The sequence below is a fragment of the Macaca mulatta genome, chromosome 6 (assembly GCF_049350105.2).
Source record: "Macaca mulatta isolate MMU2019108-1 chromosome 6, T2T-MMU8v2.0, whole genome shotgun sequence".
Classification (NCBI taxonomy): Eukaryota; Metazoa; Chordata; class Mammalia; order Primates; family Cercopithecidae; genus Macaca; species Macaca mulatta.
In genome coordinates, this window is record NC_133411.1 from 15,326,016 (window position 1) to 15,339,054 (window position 13,039).

Sequence of the window (13,039 nt, forward strand, 5' to 3'; positions counted from 1 at the left end):
AAAGTCCTGCTTGGGAGGTGGTACCTTGGCCGGCGTCTGGAAGCTTGGATTTTGGAAGAGTTCCCCCTGTTGCCCTGCTGATAAAGATAGTTCGCTGTGCCTAAACTGCTTGTGCACACAATGTAGCTTATGCTGAACACCAGATTCCTTCTGGAAGTCTGGAATTCTGGTCCATGCTAAGCACAGTATGTGACCAGACCCAGTAAGAACATTGGGCCCTGAGTCTCTAATAGGTTTCCCTGGGCAGAAACATTGCACAGAGGGGACAGTGAGCTCCAGGTAAGCCTCACAGGAGGGAGAAAGCATGAGGAAGCCTGGACAGGGACTCCCCAGACACCACCTGTCTTTGTTCCTTATGATCCAGCTGCGTCTCTTAACTACGTCAGGGCAGTGCAACTACGTGCTGAGTTCCATGAGTCCTCCTAGTGGGGGTGGTCTTGGAGACCCCGACACACCGTATTAAAATCATGATTGAGGAGTCCTTATCCTCAGGATGCCCACTGGGAATATTGTAAATGACGCTAACGTGACATGCCTGAAGGGGCACTTCGTGGAGCGCTGCTCCCAGGAGCTTGCTCCTGGCACAGGGAAGAAAGTGTCCCATTTGCGAATGTGTTGGAGAAATAATGAGCTAGGAAAAGTTAAATGAAGGGCCAGGCGCAGTGGCTCACACCTGTAATCCCAGCACTTTGGGAAGGCGAGGTGGGCAGGTTGCCTGAGCTCAGGAGTTTGAGACCAGCCTGGGCAATACGGTGAAACCCCATCTCTGCTAAAATACAAAAAATTAGGCAGGCGTGGCAGCATGTGCCTGTAGTCCCAGCTTCTCTGGAAGCTGAGGCAAGAGAATTGCTTGAACCCAGGAGGCACAGGTTGCAGTGAGCCGAGTTCACATCACTGCACTCCAGCTTGGGCAACAGAACAAGACTCCATCTCTCTCAAAAAAAAAAAGTTAAACGGAGATCTTCTGAGGGCCTTTATCTTAATCTGTTAATGTGTAGTGGATCTGTAAGCACAGCCTTCACCCTAAGCAGTTTGCACTCACTCCCTGCCTCTCTCAGGATTCCCAGCAATGGTTCCAGAATTGTGTGCTATAGAACACCAGTTTGGGAAACACCCCTCACCAAAAATGTTTAAAGAAGAAATTTTGTCTAGAAGCTGTTCAAAACAATTCTTTTGTTAATTAACCCTAGCTGATGAGAAGCACTTCTGCAAGACAGCTCTATCCTTCATTAAAAAATGAAAAAATTAGGCCGGGCACAGTGGCTCACGCCTGTAATCCCAGCACTTTGGGAGGCCGAGGCGGGCAGATCACGAGGTCAGGAGATCAAGACCATCCTGGCAAACATGGTGAAACCCCATCTCTACTAAAAATACAAAAAATTAGCCAGGTGCGGTGGCGGGCGCCTGTAGTCCCAGCTACTTGGGAGGCTGAGGCAGGAGAATGGCGTGAACCCGGGAGGCGGAGCTTGCAGTGAGCTGAGATCCTGCCACTGCACTCCAGCCTGGGAGACAGAGCGAGACTCCGTCTCAAAAAAAAAGGAAAAATTCCAAATGTGTTCTATGGCAATTTCTTTCCTACTGATCTGAAATGATGTGCTCCTCATAGCTAAGTGACTGTTTACTTATATACATTTCTCTTCATTGGCTAATTATTGTCAGAAGATTTCATGTTTGAATCACATCTATCACAGAGCATTGCAAGTAGAGAGAAAAAACTAATTTAAACTTCAAAAAAGTGACCTTTATAGGAAAATGAATCACCAAAATCTTTAAACAAAAAAATCAAGCCTTTAATGACCTTTGTCATTTGGAGAAACTCTTCACAGGTAAGCGGCTCTGCCTGGGGAAGCTGACAAAGAGGTGTGCTGCTCATTTCTTCTAGAATGGCATCAATGCGGAACTCAATCAAATCATTGACCCTGTCAAGCAGCAACTCCAGGTCCTCTTCGGGAAAAAATAAAAGTAAATAAAAGAGATTAAGTAAAGCATTTTGTTTTTTAAAGACATCAACACTTGATTAAATGACAATAGTAAAATCAGCTTTAAAGATTCACAGTTACATGTGTCCCCCCAATTCCCACTGTTTCACACTTGGTTGTTGCTAATAAAATATCCAAATTGTTAACTCTCTAATACTAATATTCTGTAGGGAGAATAGAAAGTCTATCTTGGTAGCCCGTTCTAATTTATGATAATTCTTATTATGAAGTTTTAATACATTTTATAAATGCCTCCTTAGGGAATTTTAGCCAATTTCCTTTTGTTTTGTTTCCTGGGGCCATCATTCCTTCTCTGTGACCAGTTTCTCAGCCCCTGCCTGCCTAACTCTCACTCATACTTGAAGATCTGGCTCAAGTGCATTTCCCCGCAGAGGACCTGGGTGAATCCGTGTGCATTGGAGTGGTCCCTCCTTCTGTAAAACCACAAATGGAACAGCCTTCCATCTCTGCAGATTGTCTACCCATGTGTCTTATCTTCTTTAGAATTCATATTTTTTTATCCTTACATCTTCAACATTTAACCCAGTGCCTATTCCACAAGAAGTGTTCAACAAATTTTACTAAAGTGAAAGTTCCCTAATTTTTCTTTCACTGTAAATATCACAGGGTACAATTATTTTTAGTTATGCTGAAGTAATATTGAATGCTAAGTTCAACTGATGCAAAGGCCAACTCTGAAGCAAACTAACAACAACTGCTCATCAAAAGTAGGAAGGATCACTAACGGATATCCATCTAAGAGTAATACATTTTTCAACAATGCCATACAGTAAGATTTCTCTTTTTCTAATACTCCTTTCTCCTGGAAAATAAAGTTGAAATTGAATACAGGAAAGTTAATGTTACATACCAATGATGTATCAGAGATGTAAACACTTCCTTAAATAAATACCTTTATTTCCTAAAGAATAAAAGCCTAAAAGTTTTCTATTGTTTCTAAGCTAATTATTAAAGAGGCTACTCAACATACCAAATAGTTCTGCCTGGTAAATTGATTCAATACCAAAAGAGAGCCAACACTTTCATTTAAGTATGTGTGAGCAATACAATTCTCTACTCTTTCTAACAGAATGCTTCATCTTTAAGGACATCTGTGTTAAGCTGAAAAAAATAGTCCCCAAGGATGTCCACATCCTAATCTCCTATGAATATTACCTTTTATGGCAAAAGGGATTTTGCAGATGTGATCAAGTTAAGGATTATGTTATGTGGACAGTGTCCCAGATTATCTATATTCTCTTAAATGCATGATGCAAATGACAACCTGTAAGTAGGACTGGCTCACTAGTCCAATAAAAATCCAACTGCTCTTGAGATTTTACCTAGTTTTCTCGCAAAGAAACTTAATCTTTGTTCTATTTTAGTTCCTTAAATTACAAAAAGAAAAACATAATAGAAAACAAGAACAAGAAGTTTCTCTAGAAACTAACTCGTTAGCTTGTCTCCAGCTAACATTCTAATAAAACATCCAAATTGTTAGTACTCTAATACTAACGTTCTAAAGGAAGGATGTTACTAAATTCTACCTTGGTTTCCTGCTCTAATTTGATTATGATAACTCTCATTATGAAGTTGTTATACATTTCATAAGTTCCTCCTTAGGAAATTTTAGCCAATTTCCTCTTGTTTTATTTCCTGGGGAGAAATATTTATTTTGGAAGAAATATTAATTTAGAGCAAGGAAATTGGGTTCTAAACTCATTGTTACTTCTTACACCTCTGTAACATTAAAAGCCATTTATTTAGCATCTCTGGCTTGATATTCATTCATATTCAAAAACTCCATTATCATTTGTTTTTTGAGTCCAGCTCCCAATCTATAAAGCACAACAAAGGTGAGGTATGGGCTCAACCATAATTTCTCACTCTACTCCCCTCCAACCCAGTACTTCTTAAATATTCCTAAATATAAAGCACCTGGCTATTTAAATAGCTGGACCTTCTGGAACCTAAGGAAAGTACAGTGAAAACCTCCTGAAAAGACAAGCTCTTGACAATTTAGATTATAAATAGACTAGGCACTATGTTAACAGCCATAAATACCAGAACAAGAGAGAGACCTGAGGGGCAGAGTGGGCGGAGAGAGAGAGAGGATAAAAGGAAGCATCATGAGAGCTATCTAAAAGGGAAGCCCAGGAAGAGGTATCCAGAAATAAGGTAATGGGCTTGAGGGGTAGGATTGGGGTTACAATGATAAAAAAATGAAGAGAGACTAACTATATAAAATTATTGCAATTATGAATCTGCAAGTATATGGGTGTCTACTACACACCCAACTGAGAATAACACAAAACAAGTATGAAAATGAAACAGTCTGGATTTAATTATTTCACATTGCATTCATAAATCATAACACCATTTTGTACCCCATCAATTTTTCCCCACGCAACTCCCTCTTCACAGAATCCACAAATCTATACCATTATAAATTATCAGTTTACAATAAAAAGTTAAAAAATTAAACAGCCTGATGTTCAGGCCCTTTGCAGTCTGTTTAAGGAGAAAGATGAAACTGTACTAAACCATTAGAAGACAACCAAAATATCAAGTCTGTGGTCCCAAACGTGAACCCAACAGGAGGTCGCAGAAAGAAGTGGCCACAGGAGGCAGAGTAATCAGAGCAGGCTTCTGGGGGCAAGACTTACTCTGAGCTATAAGAGCGGGGAGGACTGGGCCATAAAGAGGAGAGGGTGTAAGACACTGGCTAGGAAAGGAGAATAGCAATGTCTAAGTCTTTCTGAGAAAAAAAAAAAAAAAATTACCATGTTACAAACGGTGCTACACTGTCTGCCACAGAAGATCTATAAGGTGTTAATGTGTCCTCCTGGAAGACAGTCAAGGAATTCTGGGAAATACCACACACAAAAGGCCACTTTTGGAGAGCTAATGGACACGGGCATGTTAAAGGCTCTGAAAAGTCATCCAGCAAAGAAACCTGTCCAACTGCTCCTCCTGGATTTCTCAGACATATTTGAGGCCTTCTTTGCAACATACCTGTACACATTCCAGAAAATCGCATTTTGTGGAATATACTACCTTACATATATTTTAGACTATTATATCTTTTTTTAATGAAAATTGTGTTAGTTTAAATGTTTCCCATTTATCCTGTTGTTCAGCACTGTACCCTATCCAAATCTCTACATCTTTCAAATCAAGCTCTCAAAATATACTAACCTATTTACATAAAAAGCTGAATAACTCTAAAGATACTTTAAATCCTAATATCCAAAAATACAAATAAATGAAAATATGTGGTTAACCTCTGGGGATAAAATTAAATAGTGAATATTTATAGTTTCCAGGAAATTACTGAATTCACATGCTTTGGAACAATTTCTTATGAAACAGCTTAAGAATAACACTCCCCATTTCATTATTTATATCTCCATATTTATAAGAAATTATACAACAGATGTTAGGAACTCAGCCTTTAGAATTCAGAGATAGTAATTATTCAGGCAGACTTACTGATCTTTGCAAAAGTGTTTTCTAAATATGTCTCAATATTCAGTGATGTCCAGGTCAGTGCAGCCAAGCCGGGTTGGAGAGCTTCATCCACTTTGGCCAAGTGAGGGACAATCAGTTGCTCAATGGCAGAAGGGATTTTTGACTTCACTCTCTGATATTCGGCTAGCATCATCTGCAATGAAATTGGTGGTAAGTAATCAATGAATATCTCACTTCTAATGTCTGTTAATATCTCATGTTTTATACAAAATGACTACTTTTATTTAGGGTCAAACTGTAGGGCTCTAATAGCCTGGCAGGTAGAGTAGCCAAAACAATAAAAAGAAAAGAAGACAAGGACTCTCTCCATAATTACAAATTCCTAATCCAAAAAAATACAACTGAAGATGAACAAGAATTTAAGACTAAGAGTGCCTTACCTCCTACACAGCCTAAAAAGGAGAAAACCTAAGGCCAATAATTTTTCTAAACCATGCAGAGACACGGGTATGGTACCTTCCCCTGCTCATCACCAGTCTTGTTTGTTCCTCTTTGTACACTGGTACGACACGCGTGTTGCTCCTCTGGGAACCTCTTGCAGACCACACCCATCACCCAAAACATCTGGGTCACCAGAGGTCTACCTCAGTCCTTTGCTAGGATTATAGGCCAAATCTTGTTGCCAAGACCCAAAGCACACGGGGAACCAGTGTTGATTTCAACTAGTGTCACGGCTTTGAATTTCATCCAGATGCCAGAAACAAACACATTTACATCTCCAGCCCAGATCTCACTCCTGAAAGTCTAGATTCACAAGTGGCAGCAGCCTCCCAAAGTTTCCACATCAATATGTAACAGATATTTCAAACTTAATAAGTCCCAAACTGAAAGTTTGTTCTTTTCCCAAAACCTCTTCCCAGCGCATCCCCCAACTCAGCTGATAGTGACTTTATCCTTCCAGTCCACAGGTCAAAACCCAGAGTCATCCTTGATTCCTCTTTCACTTTCATGCACACAGGTAACCCATTAGGATACCTTGTTTGCTGTCTAAACTGTATCTAGACTTATTGGGAGGGTGAGTGGAAGCAGAGAGACAACGGTAGACCATCCCAATAATTTAGGTAGGAGCCAATGATGGCAGTAACTGCAAATGTGGAAAGCAAGTCAGATTCTGCTTCCACTCACCCTCCCAATAAGTCTATGTACAGTTTAGCAGCAAAAATGATCCTTTCAAAATGAGAATTCAGATCATGTTACTCCTCTGCTCACATGGTTACACAGCCTCCCATTTAATTCAGGGCCACAAACCTTTATACAAAGGACTTGGCTAGGTGCTTGGTCTAGAAAGATCTACCCGATTTTGTCCCATTACTTCTCTGATCTCATCTCCAAACACTCTTTCCCTCTCTTACCTGCACTTGCCTGTCTTCCTTTCTGATCCTGAGCCTCAGGGCCTTTGCACCTCCTTCAAATAATTACTCAAATTATACTTTCTCAATTATACCCGTCCTGACTACCTGTTTAAGCTTATAAACCACCACCAAACCCACTCACACATTTTATCGCCTTTTTTTGTCCACAATAACTATCACTTTATTACAATAGACTACATTAATTTGCCTACTTACAGTGTTCATTTTCTGTCTTACCCAATTAGACTTGTTCTACAAGGACAAGAATTTTGTCTGCTTTGTCCAGTGAGCCTGAACCAGTGCCTGGCACATAAGAGATAATAAATCAATATCTATCAAACTAATTAGTTGTTATCGGAAGGACTTTTCATCTGAAATGGAGATTCTCATCTTTCATTGAAATGTACATAATGTCGAACTGTGTCAGTATTATTTACAGAATGTCAAACTGTGTTAATATTTTGTTCATATGTGACCATGTCAATATTAATAATCATTAATTGTAAGAAACTAACCCTTAATGTGCCTCATAAATACAGTTGGTATTAAGACCATCTATGTGCATGTTGGTATTACCTTGATAATAGATTAATGTCTTCCAAACTGTTCTGCCTGGAGTACTAGACCAAAGAGATTCTGTAAGAAAAATGGCCCTTTGATAGATAAATTTTTAAAATGCTGCATACAATATCTCCCCTCTTGAGTGATCACAGCTAATATTAATGATTCTTAGAAACCTGCTTACGGAAGTAAGAAGCCTTGCAAGGCTTTGAAAATTTTGTTAAACTCAGTATTTCCCAAGTGGACCTCATAATCCTTTCCTCATATAATGTTTTTCCACAATTTCTATAAGATTCTTTCAATGTCCATAAAAGCCGCTTTAGAAAAGTCTAAATTTTCTGGTCCTATTAGCAGCTACTTACACATTTCCTGAAACTTGTATCCACTGCTTGTCTTTTTTCAACGTCCACCAGTTATTCTATCTGGAAGCAGTTCTTAGAATCTGCTTCTAGCAGGCATTCTACTTCCCACCTTTAATCCCAGAAGGTATTACTCAACTGCTTTGACAAAAGAGAAACCCAGGCTTAGAAAGTGAAGTCATTTACCCAAAGATAATGATTTGAATCCAGATTAAATTGGCTTCAGAACCTGTATTTGTAACTATTAGCCTGTACTTGGTCTTTTCTTTCTAGTTAAACTGTCTTCCAAGGAATAGATGAAGAAACAAATTCTCAGTTACTTTGGCATATCTGCAGAAACCTGAAAGCTCTAGCAAATATTCAGCACAATAACTGCAACACTTCAGATGGTCCCCTAAACCTGCCAATAGATCTGCTTTGACCAGCTACTCATGTTGAGCAGGAACTTTTAACTCTCAACCTCCAAGACAATAAATGTTAACCAGATGATAATTTACTCCCTTGAATTGTCATTTAAAACATTCTTTGATCCTCCTCCCTTCATGGGGTGGGGACCATATCCCCTTTCTTTGAATCTGGGTAGATTTACAGTCCAACAGAGTATAACAGAGATGATGCTATGAGACACCTGAGGCTATTATAAAGACCAGGTGGCTTCTTTATTGTTCACTGTAGTGCTTGTTCTTGAAACCCTGAGCTGCCATATAAGAAATTCTACTAGCCAGAGGCCTCCATACTGGAAGGCCATGTATAGATGTGCCTGTTCACAGGAAAGAAACAGACACTAGAAGAGCCCTTCTTGGACCTTAAAGACTGAACATCTGCCAGATGAATACCAATAAACAACCTTTGTCAACAATACATGGAACAGAAGAATCACCTAGCCAAGCCCCGCTCAAGTTGTTTACCCATAAAGTCGTGATATGGTTATTGAAAACCCTTCAACGTGCTTACAAGTGTTTGTTGCCTGAAACAGACAACTGAAACAACAACTCTGCAAATCAAGTTAAATTATCAGTAATTTCATAATCGTATAATTATGGTTTCTTAGTAAAAATATGATTTTCTTTATGAATATGTAAATTGACTAAGTAAGTTTCCTAATGTGAAACAGTCTAAAAGGATATCTCCCAACATGCGGACTGGTATTTTATGAGTCTACATTTGAGGAACATCTGTCTATTACCAATACAACTTTTTAATATGACATGAAGTGGTGGGAAGACAGTGCACTACAGGTCTAGGTTCTGGTCTTACTTCTGCCACTTTCTAGCTATCAGACCTTTGCTAAATCTTTTAACTTCTCTCAGCCACAGTTTTTTCATCTATGAAATAAAATAATAGCATTCTGTACTACTTACCTAACATGGTGGTAGAAAAGATCAAATGAGATAATGAGAACGAAGATGGTTTTAAATGAAAAATACAATGCAAGTGCATGGACTTAGTATTGTCATGTGATGTTAACCACCATGAAATTTTAACAACGGTTTCCATGTTGTCAGATTCCATGGCTGCATCTCTGATCTCACCTTTTTCATCCCCTGGGTAGCAGCATTTGTCACTGGTGACCAGTCCCTCTCTCTGTAGCCTTTTCATACCCTTGGCTTCCTTTGTTTGTTTTTTTGTTTGTTTTTTGAGACAGATCTCACTCTGTCATCCAGGCTGGAGTGCAGTGGCACAATCTCAGCTCACTGCAACCTCCGCCTCCTGATTCAAGAGATTCTCCTGCCTCGGCCTCCCAAGTAGCTGAAATTACAGACACATGCCACCATGTTCGGCTAATTTTTGTATTTTTAATAGAGACGGAGTTTCACCATGTTGGCCAGGCTGGTCTCGAACTCCTGACCTCAGGTGATCTGCCGGTCTCAGCCTCTCAAAATGCTGGGATTACAGGTGTGAGCCACCGCGCCCTGCCATCCTTGGTTTCCTTGACACTTGGTTTATTCCCAGCTCAAAGGTCAATCCTCTGTTTTATGTGCACATCTGTCTTCTTCTTTCAGATCTGTTAATATTGGAACAACCCAATGCTTGGTCCAGTGGCCCTCCATTCTTCTCTCTGTATTCTCTCCCCTAAGAGATCTCATCCAGGACAATGACACTAAATAAAAATGATATTCTGATAACTCTCAGAAGTATGCCTCCAACTTTGGCTTCTCCACTGAACTCGAGACTTACATACCCAACTGCATGGACAACATTGCCACTTGGCTGTCTCGAAACTATCTTGTACTCAGTTGGGAACTACTGATTCTCTCCTGCTTCCCCAAATACACTAGTTCTGGTTCTTGCCATCTCCACACATTGAACTTACAGTCAGGGCCTCTGCATGGTATTGTGCAAGTTATAAAGAACACAACCTACACAGCACTCTATGGCACTCCTACTTGAATTCATTGAATTGCTCACACCAAAAACAGGAATTATTCCCAAGTTCTCTCCTAACCTGACTGTTGACATAACTCTAAATTCTCCGAACAACTCTGCTGCCATCCTAGTTCAAGCTCTCATCTTCATCCAGGGCCAGTGCAACATTTCACAAACTGGCTTCCCACTGATACCTTTGTCCCCCTTAACAACCACTTTCCACCCAGCAGTAAGAATAACTTTTATTATAAAAAGAGATTGTGCCTTTTTCAGTGGCTCAAAATCCTCCAATGGTTTCCTGGTACACTCAAAATAAAACCCAAGCTTCTCAACTTGGCCTGCAAGACCTGAAACGGCCTGGCCCCAGCCAACTCTGCAGCCGCACCCCATGGCACTGTCCCCTCAGTCACTCCATTCATCCTGGCGACTTTCTGCTCCTTGAATATGACACATCGCCATATTTTTTTACAATACATTCCAGAGCTAGCCAAGAAAGGGGGAAAAAAATAAAAGTAATATACCTTCATGTTACTGAAGTTCCTTCTGTATCTCTCTCGTTTCTGGAAGAGGGAAGCTGCCAATGGAGAGACTTCCAGACCCATCTGGGCCATGCACTCTGTTTCTCTAAATAAGATTAATATCTGAGGGTCAAAGTTTACAAACAATTCCCCTGTGCCTGGGGCCTTCACCAACAATGAAGCCTCAAGACCTACATGAATTTCTTCAATCTGTGGGAAGAAACCAACATCACTACTATTAGAAAGTTCAACTCGTACAGAGTATCTGGCTCAGCTATCTCTGGGAATAAGGATCATTAAGTGTTGTTCCATGGATTTGAGTTTCCTAAATTAAGGGCAGTAAGATCACTCACTCTTCTCCTAAATCCAGTCTCATAAAATAGCCTTCAAGTTCTTGGTGGTGACGTTGGGCAGTCAATTCAATAAAACCTTTCAATGACTCTCACGCTGATATATAAGTGGACACTGCAACAGTAGTGACGTCTCAAAAGCCATTTAGCTACTTGATACCTTCATGCCTACTCTATTATTCTTCCTAATAAAAGTTTCATAAAACCTCCTAAACTCAGTTTTTACTCATCTAGAAAACCAATGAACACAGCTATGGAGCCATCACATCCTGACAACCTACAAAGAAATACAGGTATTGGTAGGATATGCTATGATTAACCAGTTGTACAACCAAAGAAAATGTGAGACTTTGTTTAACAGATTTAGGATCTGAATGAATTTTAAAAAGGAAGATATCCTAATAGATTGGGCATAGCAACCAATAGACAAGACCTTCTCACTTTGGAGTTTGTAAATTAAATTAAAAATGGGGTTCTGTTACCTGGCTTGTGATTTTTTTTCAAACCTAATAATTATTTTTCTTTGTGGACATATTACACTCTGAATGCTTAGATTCAACCCATCTGCCTTACAAAATACCTACAAATCCAACTTTCTACAGAAACAACACTGTCAAATGCTAGAGGAGGGGTTCCCATGATTCCAACAATGGGAAGAGTATAAATTTAGGAACTCACTTGCCGAAGCCACGCCCTGTGGAAGAGGACCTCAAACTCCAGGAGGACCTTGGCCATCCTGTTGTAACTGCGAATTATAGGTTTGGCTTCTGCCGTGCTTAGCACAGTTGGGTGCTGCTGGAAAAGCTGCATGGGCTGCTGAATCCTGTGAAAGAGCTGGCGGGCCCACAAAATCTTTCCAGCGATGGGAGGCTGGTTTCGAGCCAGAGGAGGGTCGTATTTCTGCTTTGTATACAGCTTTGAAATCATATCAATGTCAGCCCCATAGTTCTCAAGGATAAGTCGATATTTGTCATCAATACCAAGATTAGGTATATTCAACCTGATTTTTTTTTTAAAAAGTTAAAAGTTTGAATTAATGGAATAAAATAAAATAAGTAAAATATACAATAAAAATATCTAGTAATCTCATTTATTAATTTATTTTTTTAAATGCTAATGGAAAAGAATGAGATATTTATGTGGAATATTAAAAGAACAAAAATAAAACTCATCCATAAAATGTTGGCAAAACTACTAACTTGGGAAGACTTTTTTCAAATTATCTATACATTAGGAAATATTCTTACAGGCAGTCACAAGGTACTTCAAAGCTAAGAGTATTCTCTATTTGCAGAAATAAAATAAAACCTGAATCCTTAAAAGGATTAATCCTCTGAAAAACTTAAAAACTATGACCTTGTGACCCAAATTGCCAAGAGAGTCTTTCCTTTCCATCAGAATATGAAATAATAATAGGAATAACAACAATAAAAGCTAAACTATCCCAATTTTAGAAAATAGACAATTTCTTGAAACTTTTACCTTTCAAATTTCTTCAACATTCTTAGAGCTTGATTTGTGTTTTGAATCTTCTCAAATGTAACATCCATGAACTTCTGCAACTCGTTCTAAAATACAATAAAATCTGGTGATGAACAACAGAATTGGGAATTTACTGTTTAGCCACAAGATAAAAGAGCTTTCCATTCTCTGTAAACACACATAATATGGAACAAAATGGAACTGAAAATTGAATGAGCTTAAAAGAAAAATAAACGCCCAGAAGCCAGAAACAAAGAGACTTGAAAGCCAGGGCAGCCATGGGAGTTGGCACCACGTCAGGTTCCATGGGTATTGGGCCGGACACAGAGCCTGGGGGGTGGCATTGGGGCCTTATCAGAATATGGGGAGAAGGGTTATGGGGTCCTAACACTCTCAACAGATCCTGCAGAAAGCCAGGATCCTTGACGTGCTGCCCAGTACATGCAAAGGGAATTGATTAACAAGTTGGGAAAGCTGCAAAGAGGCTTGCCATCTGCCCAAACCCTTGGATAGTTGGCAAAAAAGTCACCCTACAATAGG

General features: G+C 39.5%; 1 protein-coding gene across 1 annotated transcript in view; it reads right to left on the reverse strand.

Annotated features, from left to right (window-relative positions):
- DNAH5 (dynein axonemal heavy chain 5) overlaps positions 1-13,039 on the reverse strand; it is a 247,805-nt gene that overhangs the window by 205,461 nt on the left and 29,305 nt on the right. Inside the window, exons 13-17 of the mRNA XM_078004351.1 lie at positions 12,500-12,585; positions 11,696-12,017; positions 10,671-10,877; positions 5,472-5,643; positions 1,799-1,944 (exon numbers count right to left, since the gene is read on the reverse strand). Coding sequence (XP_077860477.1) covers positions 1,799-1,944; positions 5,472-5,643; positions 10,671-10,877; positions 11,696-12,017; positions 12,500-12,585 — 933 coding nt within the window. The remainder of the gene's footprint in view (positions 1-1,798; positions 1,945-5,471; positions 5,644-10,670; positions 10,878-11,695; positions 12,018-12,499; positions 12,586-13,039) is intronic.